The sequence below is a fragment of the Vigna radiata genome, chromosome 5, assembly GCF_000741045.1.
Source record: "Vigna radiata var. radiata cultivar VC1973A chromosome 5, Vradiata_ver6, whole genome shotgun sequence".
Lineage (NCBI taxonomy): Eukaryota > Viridiplantae > Streptophyta > Magnoliopsida > Fabales > Fabaceae > Vigna > Vigna radiata.
The window spans coordinates 28,854,356-28,871,516 of record NC_028355.1 but is presented as its reverse complement, the minus strand read 5'-3'; the positions used below and the strand labels follow the sequence as shown (position 1 = coordinate 28,871,516).

Sequence of the window (17,161 nt, the reverse complement as noted above, 5' to 3'; positions counted from 1 at the left end):
TAGTTTAGTTAAAATTAGTGTACTTTAAAATTTAGTTAATAGTTTAGTTAGTGCAATTTACAATTCAGTTAATAGTTCAGTTACTGTAGTTTACAGTTCAGTTAGTGTAGTTTACAATTCAGTTAATAGTTCAGTTCAGTTCATACTGTAATTTAGTACAATTTAGTATAGTTCAGTTCAGTTTGATAAAACAAAAAACAGTTCAGTTTGTCTAAACTGTTTTACAGTTCAGTTCAGTTTTTAGCTGTGCAGTATAGTTCAATTCGATTTGTCCACCGCTAATTATAGCATAAGATAGATAAATTTTTTAATCAAGTCCCTATTGAAATATAACACGTGTCATTTTTAAAGTTTTGTTAATTCAAACCTCTTCAATTAATTACATATATTATTTATAATTTAAATATTGCTTTTACTACATTTTTGGATTTTACTTGAATTGACTGAACTCTCCATATATTTTATAATTTTCAATAACTCTTTTTAGAATATTTCAATTTTAATTTATGTTTTATGTTTTGTGCTGCTTTAACATATAAGCTGACGGTTATATATATTAAAATTAAATAATATTGGTACTTATTCATGGACTCAAGTAAGATTACAAATTGAAAGTTGATATTCAAATACTTATTTATTACTTAACCTCATTAACCAAAAATAAAAAGTTTATAAATGCAAACTAATATAAAAGAAAATACTCATTCAATACTTAATTATTTTTTAAAAGTATTGAAGAGTATTTTATAAGTGAATTTCTCTCTTTAGAATAAGTCAAAGTTCATTCACAAAACTTTTATTTTTCTTGTGTTGCTCTTCATTTGATTTGGTTTATGACTCCTCTTTTTTAGTTATTTTTGTTTTGAAATAACTATTTTTTTTCTTGAGGTTATGGATTGTACTATTGACAACATCACTTCCTTGAATGCTTTGAATCACTCTTAATAGTCTTCGGAAAGAATGCATACTTATGTTAAGAGTGCAATACATGCTTATGTTAGAAGTACCTTCTAAAAGAATATATATATTTAAGTCACAAAGTATCTTATTGAGAGAATACTTGAATGAGATAAGCCAAAAGTAGTTCAGGATTGAAAGAATACTTAGGTTGAATCAGGAGTGACTTGTTGAAAAAATTCTTAGTTAAACTAAGAATGGCTTGTGAAAGAACACTTGGTTGAATCATAAGTGAACTTTTAAAAGAACCCTCTAGAGATTACTAAGGAGTGACTATGAACCCATATAATACTTACATTGTACTTCTAAGTTTTAATTTACTTAGTGGAACTCAATCAATCGATTGAGAATTGGACCTGGTTTACTCGGTTAGACAAACCAATATAAAAATATAGTGTGTATTATCTCATCTTCTTTGTCTTTTATGGTTCATGTTATTTTTATGTATTTTAAGTTAGAAGGTAGTCTTTTCAAGAATATGTACAATCAAAACATTTTATAATAACCAAATAAGTTAAGTTTTAAACCTTTATTTGATACATTTTATCAGACGATGTAGTTACTAAACTAATTTCTTAATATATAAAATTATCTTTTGGATATTTCACCACTGCAAAAACGCTGTTTAACGTCACCCAATAGACGTCGGTTTGTTGATAATCCTACGTATATTAGTGGACGGTGGCATTATCGTAAATAGCTTGGTAAAGTAGACGTCAGTTTCCAAACAATGCGACGTCTATGATATTGTAGACGTCCCAACTACTGCAAACATACGTCTAATGGCCCGAGGTAGGTCAGAAGACAGTCCCGTGATGTCGGTGTTCACGGGGGGGCGACGTCTATAGGGTTGCAATTAATGTTTTCACCTAATTCCTAGGTGCTTAGACGTCGCTTAGTCAACAGGCGACGTCTACGGCCTGAATGGAAGGCGGGAAGATAAAAAGTCTTCAATTTAGACGTCGGGGATCTGTGTACGCGACGTCTATGTGCCTGTAATTAATTAGATTCACCAAATTCGAGGGCCATAGACGTTGGCTAGAAGGGGCACCGACGTCTATGTGCCTGTAAGTAATGATGTGCATCATTATAGACATCGACGCCCCATCACAACTGTCGTCAACATCCCTGACAAGAAATCAAATGTCAATCGTTTCAGCTTCCTAGACGTCGGTTCCCATTGTTACCGACGTCTAGTGGGATTCAAAAGGTCAGTTGAAAAGTTAATTTGGACGTCAAATTAGTAACAGAACTGACGTCTATAGTCATATAGACGTCGGCTATCTAGAGAACCCGACGCCTAGTTTCATTTTAAATAGACCGCAAACTCTTCGCGGCATTTAGTTTATGATATGTTCCTCTTCCTCTTCTCCTTTTTCTCTCGTGACACTCTTCTTTTTCTCCCTTTCGGCACGTATTCTTTTTGTTGCGGCATTCTGTAGACGTTAAAAGCCCAAAATAACCGACGTTAATCAGCGTTTTTGCGCTAATGTTTCCTATCAAACGATATATGTATTTTCACAAACTTGTTAGAACTTCATTCTCATACTTGATAACTGGATCGGAACTATAAATAGTTTCATTTCATAACTTATGCAAATTTAGTAAAGTAAATTTCATAGATATTTTATGATGGATTTATAACTTATAATGAAATAAAAAACATTAACACTTGTGTTAATCATATCTGTCAACTCTATTTTTTTATTGAAGTTGTATGGAATGTGGTATTTGTAGTACACTGAGTGTAAACCCTCTTTCTATCACCGAACTTCTTCCAATAGTAATGACATGTCATGAGAGGCACAACAATCCTAATATTTTTTTTTCAACATATTGGATATTCTTTAAACATTCACCACCTTCCATAACATATGTTGATATAGTTTTTACAATCATAATATGTTTTCAACGATATCCCTGTAATCATTATCATAATATGTTTTTACAATCTTAATACTAACAAGTTCCTTACACTTATATAATATTTTTCCAACTCAACCAAATATTTTTTTGCCACATCAAATATGTTTTCCACTTCTAGAAAGACATTTCTCTCGTGTCATCTATGAATTATTATAGATCCATAATACCTTGGCATATGTTTAATCATGAAAAAAAGATGGCAAAAAAAAGTAACAATAAAGATGATAACAATGATTATGACAATGTCCAAACACAAATTCATACCCAGGTTAAGTCACATCAATGAAAACCTAAAAGTCATGTTGGAACTTATGTCAAAGTATAGTATGTTTGTTACTTCAGTTTGTTCAGTTTTTTTGATGTATTGTTACATTGATAAGCTATATATACATATAGCTTCTGCTAAATAAAATGTTTTTGAAATTCTCTTTCTATATATGTGTGTAAATACTCTTTATTCTCCTCTTAGTTTCTACATGGTATCAAGACCAAGGATCGTGTAAGTGGCGTGTGCAGTTGTGTTGTCTGGATCAAGTGGGTCTTGTATTGAGTTGAAGACATTCTTGATAATCCAAGATTGTTTGCATTGGTATCAAGTTTAGAGGGATATCTGTGAAGCATAATCTAGGATGCGCTACCTGTTTTTGACGGGAAGCTCTTTGATGAATGGAAAATAAAGATAATGGCTATCTTTGGTTTCCAAGATGTATAAAAACTTATCATGGTTGGTCTTGAAGACCCTAGGTGAAAGGAAATGGAAGAGGATAAGAAGAACTTCAAGAATCATCGAAAGCTTAACAAAAAAGCAAGATTTATTCTATATCAATGTGTTAGCTACAATATTTTTAACAAGATCTCAAAGGTTTCAATAACTAAGGAGGTGTGGGAAATTTTGATCAAGGCTTATAAAGATGGTGACAAGAATAAGAAAGTTAAACTCCAAACTTTGCGGCAACAGTTTGAGTTTCTCAACATTGAAGAAAATGGGTCAATTGCTGATTACTTTGATAAAGCTTAGGAGCATGTGAATGCTATGAAAGCCTACAAGGGCAACATCACTAATCAACATGTAGTGGAAAAAATCTTGAGGACTTTACTTTCAAGATTTGATCATGTGGTTGTGGTAATTAATGAATTGAAACCCTCACTCGAAGCCCACGAGTACAAAATAAAGGAGAGGAAGAAGGTTCAAAAACTAGCTCTTTAAGCCAAAACTAGTTGTTGATAGGGGGAGCAATGTGAATGTTAAACATCCCTTATGTGTTTTTGTTTTTTATGATGACAACACATATTTTGTTTTTTATGACAACACATATTTTGTTCTTGGTGATGACAATACATATATGCCTTTATGTCTCAAACATATATTGATTGATTTGTTTGTTTTGCATACTTGCTATGATCATATATGTGTCTACATGTACGGTATGCATACTCATATTAATATGATAAAATCATTTGCACAATGCATATCTGTATGAAGTAATCAATTACAGTAATTTTGTAATCAATTAGGTTCATCAGATAACTATTACTTAAGCTGTGACAAACAACAAGTTTTAGCCTATCACATTATATGTATAATCGATTAAAACTTGTGCTTTTGTTAAACACTTGTTTGAAGTGTGTTGTGATGCGTATTGAGAAGAAAATGTTTTCAAAATTGTTTAAGTGTAATACTTAATCGATTACACTATTTACTTAATCAATTAAGTCTGGTAAACATTGAAAAATGTTTTGATGATAGTTCTTCATATTTTTCATATGTTTTGACTTACATGTTATGTGCAATCGATTACATTAATTGCTTAATTAGCTAAATCTTTTTAATGCAATTATGGTGTAACTCTGTTAAATGTGTAACCGATTACATCATTTACGTAATCGATTAAACATAAGGAAATCTATATAATGATGCACAGTACTCTACATTAATAACTTTTGATCATTTAAACTTTTAAATCTGATATCAGTAAGTCAAGAAAAGAATTGAAGGTGCGTTGGTTTCTCCAAGAATCAAAATACTAAATATTTGAAGATTTTGAAAGATTATTAAAGGATAACATTGGATTATTAAAATTGAAAAAAAAAAATTCTAGAAAACAAATTTTGAATTATTAATTAGGCTATCACAATAATATAACAAATGTACCGGCAAAGTTTCATTATCATTGGCCACATAATTGAATTTTGATAAATTTTTATTTTAAAATGGTACATTTAAAAAATTGAAAACAACTTCAAGATGAGTTGTTTTTGTCTTAGTATCATTTAAATTTGAACTTGTTTAGCATCAAAGGCCTAAAAGTGTTTGAGTGCAGATGTTTTTCTCTCAGTGGATCAACCTATTTAAGATGGGTAAGTTTTAATTCCAAACTTTCCCAATATAATTAAAAGTCCATTTGAAGTTTTTTAATATCAAGATTACTAAAAACATAAGAATGACTCATTTAGTCAATCAACTCAAAATGCATTGAATTTCCCCTACTCTTTTCCAATAACATTATGAATATATTTGATATTATTTAATATGAAGAGGGCTAAAAACACTTAAAATGTAAATTTTTTTTTAACTTATGACAAAAAATGATTCATGTAATCAACTCACTTGAAATGAGTTGGATTTTGTCATCAGAACCTTTCCTAACATAAGTAAGGATCAAATTTTTGTTACTCATAAAACAAAACTAACTAGGCATGTCAAGACAAAAAATTATTGAATCAACCCATTCAAAGTTAAGTTACTTTAACCTCTAAACCTTTCTATCATTGTTGAAAATACATTTAAAAACACAAAAAAAATAAAATTACTCATTGTATCAACCATCTTAATATCATTAGGGGTCTATTTGAATTTGTTTAATATCAAAAGAATTAAAGTACATATAAAATTTATGACTCAAAACGCATAATCACTAATGACAAAAAAACAAAGAAAAAAAAACAAAAATGAATAAGCGAGTCAATGAATCCAAAATTAGTTAGTTTTGCCTCAAACTTCCCCTTATTATATGGAAGCATTTTAAAGAATATTCTAATGCAAAAACTTATAAGTGACTAGCCATAATAAACACAAAAAAACGATTTAACCTATTATAAAGGCGAAAATGATTGGAATAAGTTAGTGGAGTGAGTAAGTAACTGTGCGGGCCGCAAAGAAGAGGGCCTCTTATGTGGCCCAAAATATCGGAAGGACCCATAATGTAGTTTCCATCACACCAGAAATTAGGGTTTGGCCGTTATTCACTACCTATTTAATCCCCCCATTATCCTCCACCCTACAACAGTTCAGATCACAGCTTTCAGCTTTTCGCATATTCGTATTCCGAAACCCGTCTTTTCCCTATAATCCTTGCGATTTTATTGTTCAAAGTTTTATTCGTTCGTTGATTTCATCAGTTTTGAGGCAGTGATGACTACTTTATATACCATCAAACTGTGAAAGCTTAATGGAGCTTGTTGATGCCATTTATTTTCTCTGAGCCTTTTCTTCTTCATCAAAGTTTTTTTCAAACGATTTTCTCTGCTATTGATTTAAAGTTTTGCTATTAAACGAAGCAAGGCAACAAATTAGAGTCTCTGATTCGCCTAATCCATGACGCTATCAGTGCTGTACGTTGCCGACAACGATATGGAGCTAATATTCTGGCATTGGCCGTTAATTCTTCCATAGGCTTGTGCATTCAAATGTTCCTACATCTTAATCTTTTTCCCGTTCATAATTTAAATTAGAAATTTTAGTAAAAATGATTAAGTATTTTTATGATTGATTTTCAAAGAAAAACTCATCTATTAATCTAGATTATTCATGCTAACACAGAAAAATATCTAACAATTTCCACATCTGAACACAAGTACATATGACAATATTCATCTATCATCACAATTTTTATAAAATCAAAATAAGACATAACAGGAATTAACTTTCTCTTTCGATAATCAACGATCGATGTTGTCAATTCAGTTTATGAAAAACACAAACAATTTTAGAATCGAAAAATAAAAAAGAAAAGAAATAACTTTTTTTCTGGGAAAAGTATGATAAGTCCGTTTTAGATAACATTTAAACACGAGCACAACAAGAATATAATCCATTATCATAAGTGTAATAAACTCTATGGTAATTTATTACAAGTCTTTAGTAATTGATTATGATAGGGTTTTAGTGTTAAAACAAATAATTTTTTTTTATTCTTAACTATAAGTTATGGTTATTGATTATATTGACAAACTTATTTACCTCAAAGGAAGTTGGTTTACCAATGTAATCAATAACCATAACTTGCATATATGGTGAAGAACTAAAAGAACTTTTTGTTTTGAAACTAAAATCCTTTGGTAATCAAATTATCAAATGTAATCGATTAACTTTATCTCGAATTATACTTTTGGTAATTGATTACCAGAGTGTTTTTATCATTTACATTTCTTCTAATCGATTACAGTAAAGGTATAATTAATTATAGGTAAATTTGTGTTCCCTTTGCATGACTTTAGCACTGTGTAATTGATCACGAGACATGATAATCAATTAACTTGTGTTAGAAACAAGTTGTATACGAAGGCACAACTTCATGTGAAGTCGTCTAGAGCCCCATAACTTGTCTAAATGGGTAATAATTTTTATTTTGCCTATATACATAAAAAACAAAGCATTTTTGCCTAGATACATAAAAAAACCGAATACCACCCCTACATAACATGACACTTACCTGATATTATATGATCTCACCTCAACAAAATAGATGCAACATAATATTTAATGGCTTTAAATACCACACCATGTCCATGACATTGATGCAACAAAAACCTTACACCAGAATTAACAATCATATACACATAACTCCCATTACCTTGAATCCAAGCAAAGAAACTCTTCCTCTCCTCTTCTCACCGCACTACCCTTAGCTCTCTCTTCTTTGTAGAATCTCACTTTTTCTCCCCTCTACTCACAGTTGTTTTGTTATATCTAACTCTAATTAACCTTCCTATTTATACACCCAAAATTAACCCATTAATCCATAATAAAATGACAGAAAAACCTAAATGAAAATTAAATGCCTAAATTCACCCACTAAGCTACGCCATATAAATAAAACACATATGATCCTTAATTAACAAATACTTAATATAATCCCATTATTAAAATTTTTCCAAACCTTACAACCTTCTTCCCTCTTAAATTATTGACGAATTTTTAAAATAAAAATCAATTATTGATACAGTAACTAATCAATTTAAAAAAATTCATTAGTGACAAAGTCTCAATAAATTTTAGAAAATTTCAATAATTATTCTTAGATTTTACTAAAAAATGGTCAAAGTCTAAAGCTGAGACTTTCATATCCATTTTATTGACAAAAGTTATTGATAAATACATTCATTAATAACAAAAACTTTAAATACAAATGAATTTTTTCCATAAATTTATTATCAATAGATATTTTTGTCAATAATTAATACTATAATTATGCTTTACTAATAAATATTTCTATCGATAAATAAAATTCTATATTATCAGTAAATTTTTTTCGTTATAATTTATAGTATAACTCTATGATTTTACTATTATAAATTATATTATTGTCACCATTAGAACGATAAAGTAATGTTATATTTAGTCTATATAACCAACAAGAAAGAAAATATATTTAGTACGCAGTACCTAGAAGAGGAATGTGCTCTTTCAATGAAGAAAAGATGCTATAGTACGTAGTATATAGAAAACAAATGTGCCCCCTCTTGGTATTGGCACTTGGAAAAAAGACAGAACCTTGAAGAATATTCCTGTGAGAATTCCTCTCGGGGAAGATCCTCTTTGTATTGTTTTCTCTACTTTATCATTTTATTTTGAAATTAATAATCATTATTCTTTGGTTGTATTAGAAGTTTCATCAATGGATGTGTGCATGATCATAAACACAAGGTTGGTGAGAGGGATCCACAAGTTTTAGAAGTATTTCTTCAATTTTATAGTCTACAACCGAATTGGGTAGAATGATCGATTTGGACGAAGTCTTTAGTACGTCCATTTTTAACATAACGTTGAATCCTTGTAAAAATTCTATGAGGTCACAGTCGTTAAATAAAGTTCCTTCCATGGATATATAAATTCAAACTTTTTCAAAATATAATATAACTATACATATTTTTTTTGTCATGACAAACTTCACTATGTTAAGATAACTCTACTCTATCTTTAGGATGTTCAATCTGCAACGCTTCTTCCAACGAACCAGTATCACCTTCTGTTTACATCCATTGGATGATCATTGCAGTGAAAAAAACGATCGAACGGTAGACAAAAATAGAAAACAGACAATAGGGTAAGCTTATATAATTTAATTAATCATCCACACATTCAAATTTTACTTATCTCATATATTATCATACTTACAATTCAAAATACAATCAATTCATAGAACACAATATAAGCAAACGTTCAATACATTTATAACCGACCATAGACTCGACTCATCCGGATTGTATAAACTATGTAGTTACGACGTTGTGCACCCGGGTGGAACCTAGCTGGGATGCCCTTAACAGCTGCCACCCGAGGTTAGTCCAGTGAAGCTTACCTTGGTATAACAATACCCTGAGGCTAAAGGACCTCCTGCCATTCCCACACGTGAGTTACCCTCCTTTACATGAGGTGGAGTAATAACGGAATATCAGGATAAACGACAACTTAACTTAGTCATGTTCATACTTTATAAACCATCATCAATCATGAGACATTCCTCCTTGGAATTCTCTTTCACAACCACATGACTCTTTCCATCATGATTTCACATCATACTTATGTACTCCAATTACAATCAGAATCATATATATTTACAATTTCAATCAAGATCAAGAATTTAAGAAAATAACACTGTAACTTATGAATATGATCGAATGGTAAGAATAACCTCTACTCAGGAATCATGACCGAACGGTCAAGTACAGAATAGCTCCAGTTGGAATCGAATACCGTTTAAAACCGTACACAAAGGAGATTTAGCTAACTACTAAAGACTTAAACATAATACTTATACCTTAGGTCGAGCATCTCAAGCTTAGGCCGAACACTTTGGAGCTTTGGCCGAACACTTTATACAGGATGAAGTTCTCTTCAAAAGACCGAGCGTTAGCACAGACCGAACGCTCTTCAAGAGATCGAGTGTCAGTACAAGACCGAACACTCTAAGAATGACTGAGAGTCAATGTAAAATTGAACGCTATTAAAATCCAATATTAGTCTAAAACCGAGCATTCTTTTTTTTAAAGACCGAGTGCTAGTCAATGACCAAACACTCTATATTATTTCAATTATATAATTAAGACAGACAATAATATTACTTAACTTATTCTTTAATTATACTAAATAGAAAACCAATCGGTCTTAAACTAGAACTCTTACAAAAAGAGAATCCAGTAAAAAAACTGAACGTTCCCAAACCGAACGGTCACAATTGACTCTCGACAATAAACACCAACTTCTGCAGAATGCCACGGAGTGAAACTCAATTCTCATCTTACCCAGTTTTCATACCATATCTCAAACATCAATACACACAATCAACATATAATACTTCAAAATCAAGCTAAAGCATCAAACATTAATCATTCAAGCATCCAACCATTCACAACAGTTAATCATAACTAAATTATATAAGCTTCCCTTACCTCTAAATCCAAAAGCTAAGCTTTCACGATTGACTCACGTCTTAAGAAACTTCTAAGAATTTCCTATTTTCCATCATCCAAGGAAAAAACCAAAACACGATCAAGATTCTTGTTAAGAAGAGATAGATGAACGCATGCAACTAAAGTTTTTGGTTACATGTGCTCAAAGGTAGATTTCTCAAGAAAAATAGGAACTTACCTACTTAGAACCAAAATCTGATCGGTGCAACTAAAAGAGCTTGAAACCAGGAAGGCCTAATCATATAGGTTGATTGATGATCACAGAAAGAAAATGGTGAGAAATCTTAGAGAGAAGTAGCAGAATTTGGAGAGAAGGAAGAGAAAATGAAGTTTTGAAGGTTGGAGAAGAAACATCCATGCAGAAGAAGTGACACTAGATATTGAAATCCCAACTTAAATGCCACCGCCAAAAACTGAACGACCCACTCTGCTGCAGCCACTTGTCCTCCACTTTTTTAATTTTACACCCCAGCAAAGCCACTTGAATCCCACTAAATGAGGAATTAAATGGGTCTGACAATTTTAAATTAATCAATTATCCTAATATCTTTTATTGCTATATTAACACTATTAAAAATTTTATAATTTAATAGTATTAATTTAATTTTCAACTATAATGTTATCAATTACTTTTACGGCTTATAATCTTTGAAATGATAAATAATGAAATCATAAATCTATAAAGAAGGTAAACAAAGGATTTAGAACTTTTTTTTTTTAAAAAAAAGATTTGTAATTTCTACATCTCGATTAATAAAATTTTTATTTATAAAATAGTATTTTAAATAGTAAAATAACTTCACGTCAAATTTTATTTTTATTAACATCACTCCTATTCTTAAATAAAAGAGCACCAAAATTGTGATCTAAATTACAACTTAACCTAAATTTTGAAATAAAATCCACTCATAAAATTATTAAATAACCCGAACAATGCATTTCTAATAAGAATTTTTTATTGATTAAAATGTATTAAAAGCTATAAGATTTATGGAGTTAAAACTAAAGCTGTCAAAATAGGTCACAATCTGCAGGCTAACCCGGTCTACCACGAGTTCGGGCTGGGTTGAATTTGAAAAATTATTTTTTCATGCGAATCAGATTTCAACCCGACTCATCTAGATTGAACCTGCGGCAGGCCAGGTTGACCCACCAACCCACATACCTAATTTTATTTTATTAAAATTTAATTTTAATTTTATAAAAAAATATTTATTATTATTTTTTGGTTGAAAAAATTATCTAAATTTCCTATTTTCAAAACTAACTAAATACCTAAAGGAGTGAAATTTGTTTAGATTTGAATTATAGAAAATTATAATTTTTTTTTTATTTTAAAAAAATTGTAGTTAAGTGAGCTAGTGAGTAAACTCGTTTACTTACCAATCTATGGTAAGTCAAACAAGGTTCAAGATTTTCCGAATCACTAATAAATAAACCGAATCAAGTTTGACTCACTTTGTGATCCATTTTCACATCATTGATTAAAAACTCAAATGTATAAATTAAAAAATATAATAAATAAGGTGTCAATACCCACGTGCATTTCCAATATATCCTTTTTGAAATAAATTATTACTTTATTACAAAATACGAGGGTGAAAGCCCAAAATCGGCAACATTTGTATTCATCTAAATTTCATGGCTACGTTGGAAGCCACAAACTTCAAAGCAAACTTCGAAATTAACAACAGCCTCAATTTGCAACATCAAACTCACACAAACACAAATCCATCTTCTCTCTCAAACACACACAAATTTCTCTTCTTTCTCACACACAGAGACACAAATGAAAAGCTAATAATATCTTTAGCAACAAAACCATTGAGAATAACTCAAAGCCATGGCTTTTCTCCTTCCCAACCTCCAACCTTCCCTCTTAGCCCAATCCAAATCCAGAGACAAATCAAACCTTCACCAAAACCAATCTCTTTCACCTCAAAAACCCCCTTCTCACTTCCCCATATCTTCTTCCTCTCTCCATGCTTCCACTGCACAACTTGCACAGCTCACCACACCACAAGACAATAAGCACCCAAAGGATGAATTCTACCTCAACCTTGGCCTTGCTGTCAGGACCATACGTGAGGACCTTCCTTTGATCTTCATCAAAGACCTCAACTATGACATTTATAGGTATCTTTCTCACCCCCATCTCCCCTTCTCTTCAATTTCTTTGCTCTCTGTGCTGGCTTTTTTCCCCCACTTTCAGACAAGATTCTAATAGAGTATCTCATCCCTTTGCAAATATAATTTTCAATTGAAACTTTCATTCTTTCTTGATATCTATTGCCTATATTGCCAGCTAAATTTGGTTTTGGTTAGCCACTTAAAATGCTAAATTTGAAGGATTCTTGAGAGAGGATGAAAGAAGTAACCTCAGTTGCTAACAAAAAATCAGCATCTAATTTTGTTTGGATGTATATAACAAATCCTAAATGCTTTTTATATACCATTACAACCATGCTTGTTTACTCTCAGTTTTTTCATTTTTTAGAATTGGATACAATTAATGTGGTTTTCTTCTCTTGGTTTTTACATATTGAGTAGTTTGTTAGAGCAAAAAAACAAAGAGCAGGGGGTTAAACCTGACCAGTGAAGCGTTTTGCAATGAATTGAAGGGAAAAGGGTCCAACAAAATGTATACATTAGAAAAGTTATCAGAATTATATATATAGCATGCTTGGAAGGGGGAGTTCCTTGTCCAAACTTTTATGGAATTCCCATAGGAATCCAAATATATAGCTAAAATTGTTATAGATGTAATGTGATGTATCCTTTTTCTTCTATTTTAAATGTTATTACTATTTTAAGGAGGTTTGCACTAAAATTTGATAATTTCAGGGATGACATAACGTTCATGGACCCCATGAACACATTTACAGGGATTGAAAATTACAAATTGATCTTCTGGGCATTGAGGTTTCATGGCAAAATCTTGTTTCGTGAGATTGGACTTGATGTGTACAGGGTGTGGCAGCCTTCAGAGAATGTGATATTGGTGAGGTGGAACCTTAGGGGAGTGCCAAGGGTTCCATGGGAAGCCAAAGGAGAGTTTCAGGGCACTTCAAGGTACAAATTGGACAGAAATGGCAAAATTTATGAACACAAAGTTGATAACTTGGCATTCAATTTCCCACAGAATATTAAACCAGTTTCAGTTTTGGATTTGGTAAGGGCAAGCCCTGCAAGTCCAAATCCTACATATTTGTGGGGTCCTGTTGACGCCTACTCTTCTTCATGGATAGCCTTTTACAAGGCAGTTAGGGAGACATTGGATCAAGAAGGGAGTTTGCTCCTACAAGATGGTCTAGCTACATGCTCATAGCTACGTATGAGCTAGCATTTGATGTTTTATTGGTAACTATGTATACATTAGAGTTTAATAAGTTAGGTATAAATACGATGAATTTGTGGTTTATCTTCAAGGACAAGAGTGTATATAGATAGGCAGGGATGGAAAAATGAAAACTTTGTTGTTTGGAGGAAATGGGGATTCCTATGTTTTGTGAGCTTATACAAATGATGACATATATCTATTGCAGTAATCTTCTGAAATTCTATTTTCTTTTGGACTATTATTGCTCTGATGCATACACCAGATTTCATTCTCCACCTGGGTAGATAAGGTAGGTGAATAAGGGGAATCTGATCGTATTCAATTTCATAAGGTGTAGCCTTGATAGTCGTGTGATATGTGTATTATACCACCATTCTGCCATTCTGCCAGTGGAAGCCACTTCCCCCATTTCTAAGGTGTTTCATTACACATAAATCTGAGATAGGTTTCTAAACACCTATTCACAACCTTCTTTTGCCCATAGATTTGGAGGCGATAACCTGTGGACAATTAGACCTGCACCCCTTGTATAGCCATAAATTCCTGCCAAAATTGGTTAACAAATACTGAGTCCTTATCACTAGTTATAGTTTCAGGAAATTCATGTTATTAAAATTGAAATAATCTTTGGACAAAACTAAAAGGATGAATTAGTTTCCGAATAAAAATCGAACTCTTAAAATTTTTCTCTTTTTAAAATTTGACTTCTCAATAAAATAATTATTCCTTTAAGATAATAAAAAGTATAAGAAAAGACAGTTTTATACAAGTAATTTTATAGTGGTTTGGATCAAAAGATTTTATGCTCAATTATTAATCTTTCTAAAGGGGATTAACTAATCACTAAAATAAATCAGAACATATCATTACAAAAAAGTTAGTTTAGGTTTAGAAAATATCTCTATTGAAGATACAAGAGATGAAAAACACTTTCCTTGAAACACACAAGGAATGAAACATCTCTATTGAGTCATAAAGGATGAAGAGCTTTTCTTAACAACAACACTCAATCACTGATTTTTTTTTCTTACATAGCACAAAAAACATTTAATATTACACATATAGTATAATGTGACTTATATTTACATAGGTAATACACTTTTTTTTTTAAGGTGAGAATTTGGTTTGTCGGAAACCAAATTCTAAGTTATATTTTATTTTATTTTTATAATCTTAGGTTAGAATTCGGTTGAATTCTGAGTTATATATATATATATATATATATATATATATATATATATATATATATAATATCATAAACTTAGGTTAAAATTTTGTAATTTTAATTTTTTTTATAAAAACTTTTATTTTTTAAGCATTTATAGGAAAGCATTTAAACAAATTTTTTATCCAACAATTCAATAGCCTAATATGTTCATTGGTGCACTAAACACCACCCATGACCATCAAACTCACTCGTCCATATAAAATAAGAAACATGAAACAATAACTTGAAAGTAAACTTATTTAGGAAGCTTAGAAAAACTTTGTTTTTGGAAAATTAGCTGCATTTAGTACAATGGCCTAAAAGTTATGTGTTAATAGTTATTTGAAATATCTTTGAGTCTAGATTCCAACAAGACAAGAATAAATTCATTTGGAGTTCGGTGAAGAAAGTTAAGAGCAAAACAACCAGCAAAGGTCAGAGTTGACAAAAATATATTAAGCGTTAACTTTAACGAATAAACTGTACCTACTCAGATGTCCAAAAATGACAAATTAGATGTCATTGGAAATATTTTTTAGTCTATTTTCTAATAAAAAAAGAATCACATCGTTTGGAGGTATGTGTAAAAAGTTATGATTAAAAGAGTCAGCAAAGGTTAAAGTTGATAGCATGTTATCTCACTCAAATTGCCTTTGGCTACTTGTGTGCCCATAGCTGGCTCCTGCAACACAAGTTTTTGTACAAAACCAATTTATTTTCATGCAATCGTTTACAGGGTCCTTGTAATCGATTACAATGGCCAAAATGGCCTACACTTGTTTGAGGACTTCACCTAACTTGGTCATGACACCAGCATTGGGTCTTCCGTCCTTCATGGACTGCCCAAACTTCAGTTTTCAAGCTCTACTCACACTTAAACACTAAAAAGAAGTCTCATCCATTCAAGAAATATGAAAAAATTACAAAAAATCTCTCTGGCTACTTGTGTGCCCACAGCTAGCTCCTACAACACAAGTTTTTGTACAAAACCAATTTTTTTTTTCGTGTAATCGTTTGTGAGACCCTTGTAATCGGTTACAAGAAACTGTATGGCCTACACTCCCCAAAGGCAATTTAAGTGAGATAACATGTTGTCAACTTTGACTTTCGTTGACTATTTTAATCATAACTTTTTCCACATACCTCCAAATGATGTGATTCTTTTTTTATTAGAAAATAGACTCAAAACTCTTTCCAATGACTACTAATTTTTTTATTTTTGGACATCTGAGTAGGTGCAGTTAATTCCTTAAAGTTAATGCTTTATATATTCATGCCAACTCTAACCTTTGCTAGTTGTTTTGCTCTTAACTTTCTCCACCAAACTCCAAATGAGTTAATTCTTGTTTTGTTGGAAGCTAGACTCAAAGAGCCTTCAAATGAATATAATCCCATAATTTTTAGACCACTGTACAAGGTGCAATTAATTTCCAAATTTTTTTTTTCTAAACTTCCTAAATGAGTTTACTTTCAACTTATTGTTTCATGTTTCCTATTTTATATGGATGAGTGAGTTTAATGGTCATGGGTAATTTTTAGTGCACCAATGATGCATTAGGCCATTGAATTGTTGTTGAGACTTTGGCAAGTGTACCAAATCGTTTCAAGTAATAAACCATGGTAAGACCAGGTATCGTTTTCCCAAGGGACTCGTAATACTAGAGAATTGTGCGATTAACAACTCATCTAGACTCAAGAACAACTCATCATCTAAGAATATGTGCAAAAAGATAAATTCACAAATAATTACAAGGTTGGACTTTGGTATTGAAGTCACTTAGAAATGGAAAAGACTAGAAATGGTATGAAATGACAATGTTAAAGTTAGCTTTCACCAATTCACTCTTGTGTATACCCAATTTCATCTCCTCTCCATCAATTTACTAAAGTCAATCCACTAAAACACTCTAGCTCTAATCCCTTAGGTGAAAGAGCCTAGGTTTTCCTATCAAACTCCAATCCCTTGGAAAATCTAACAAGCAAAACCCGCATTAAGAACTAGGATCTAAGACAACATGTGAATCATCTTCCATCCCTAG

General features: G+C 31.4%; 1 protein-coding gene across 1 annotated transcript; it reads left to right on the top strand.

The window, feature by feature from the left end:
* Positions 1-12,219: 12,219 nt before the first annotated feature.
* Positions 12,220-14,123, top strand: LOC106762228. The gene is made up of 2 exons (XM_014646005.2): positions 12,220-12,711; positions 13,420-14,123. The coding sequence occupies exons 1-2, from the start codon at positions 12,419-12,421 to the stop codon at positions 13,901-13,903; spliced, it is 777 nt and encodes a 258-aa protein (XP_014501491.1). The 5' UTR covers positions 12,220-12,418; the 3' UTR covers positions 13,904-14,123.
* The last annotated feature ends 3,038 nt before the right edge of the window (positions 14,124-17,161 follow it).

What these genes read in the sequence shown, in the direction of transcription:
- LOC106762228 (XM_014646005.2), top strand. Translation starts at nt 12,419, where the DNA reads ATGGCTTTTCTCCTTCCCAACCTCCAACCTTCCCTCTTAGCCCAATCC. An exon ending in CTCAACTATGACATTTATAG is followed by an intron (nt 12,712 to 13,419) that starts GTATCTTTCTCA and finishes TGATAATTTCAG; the next exon opens with GGATGACATAACGTTCATGG.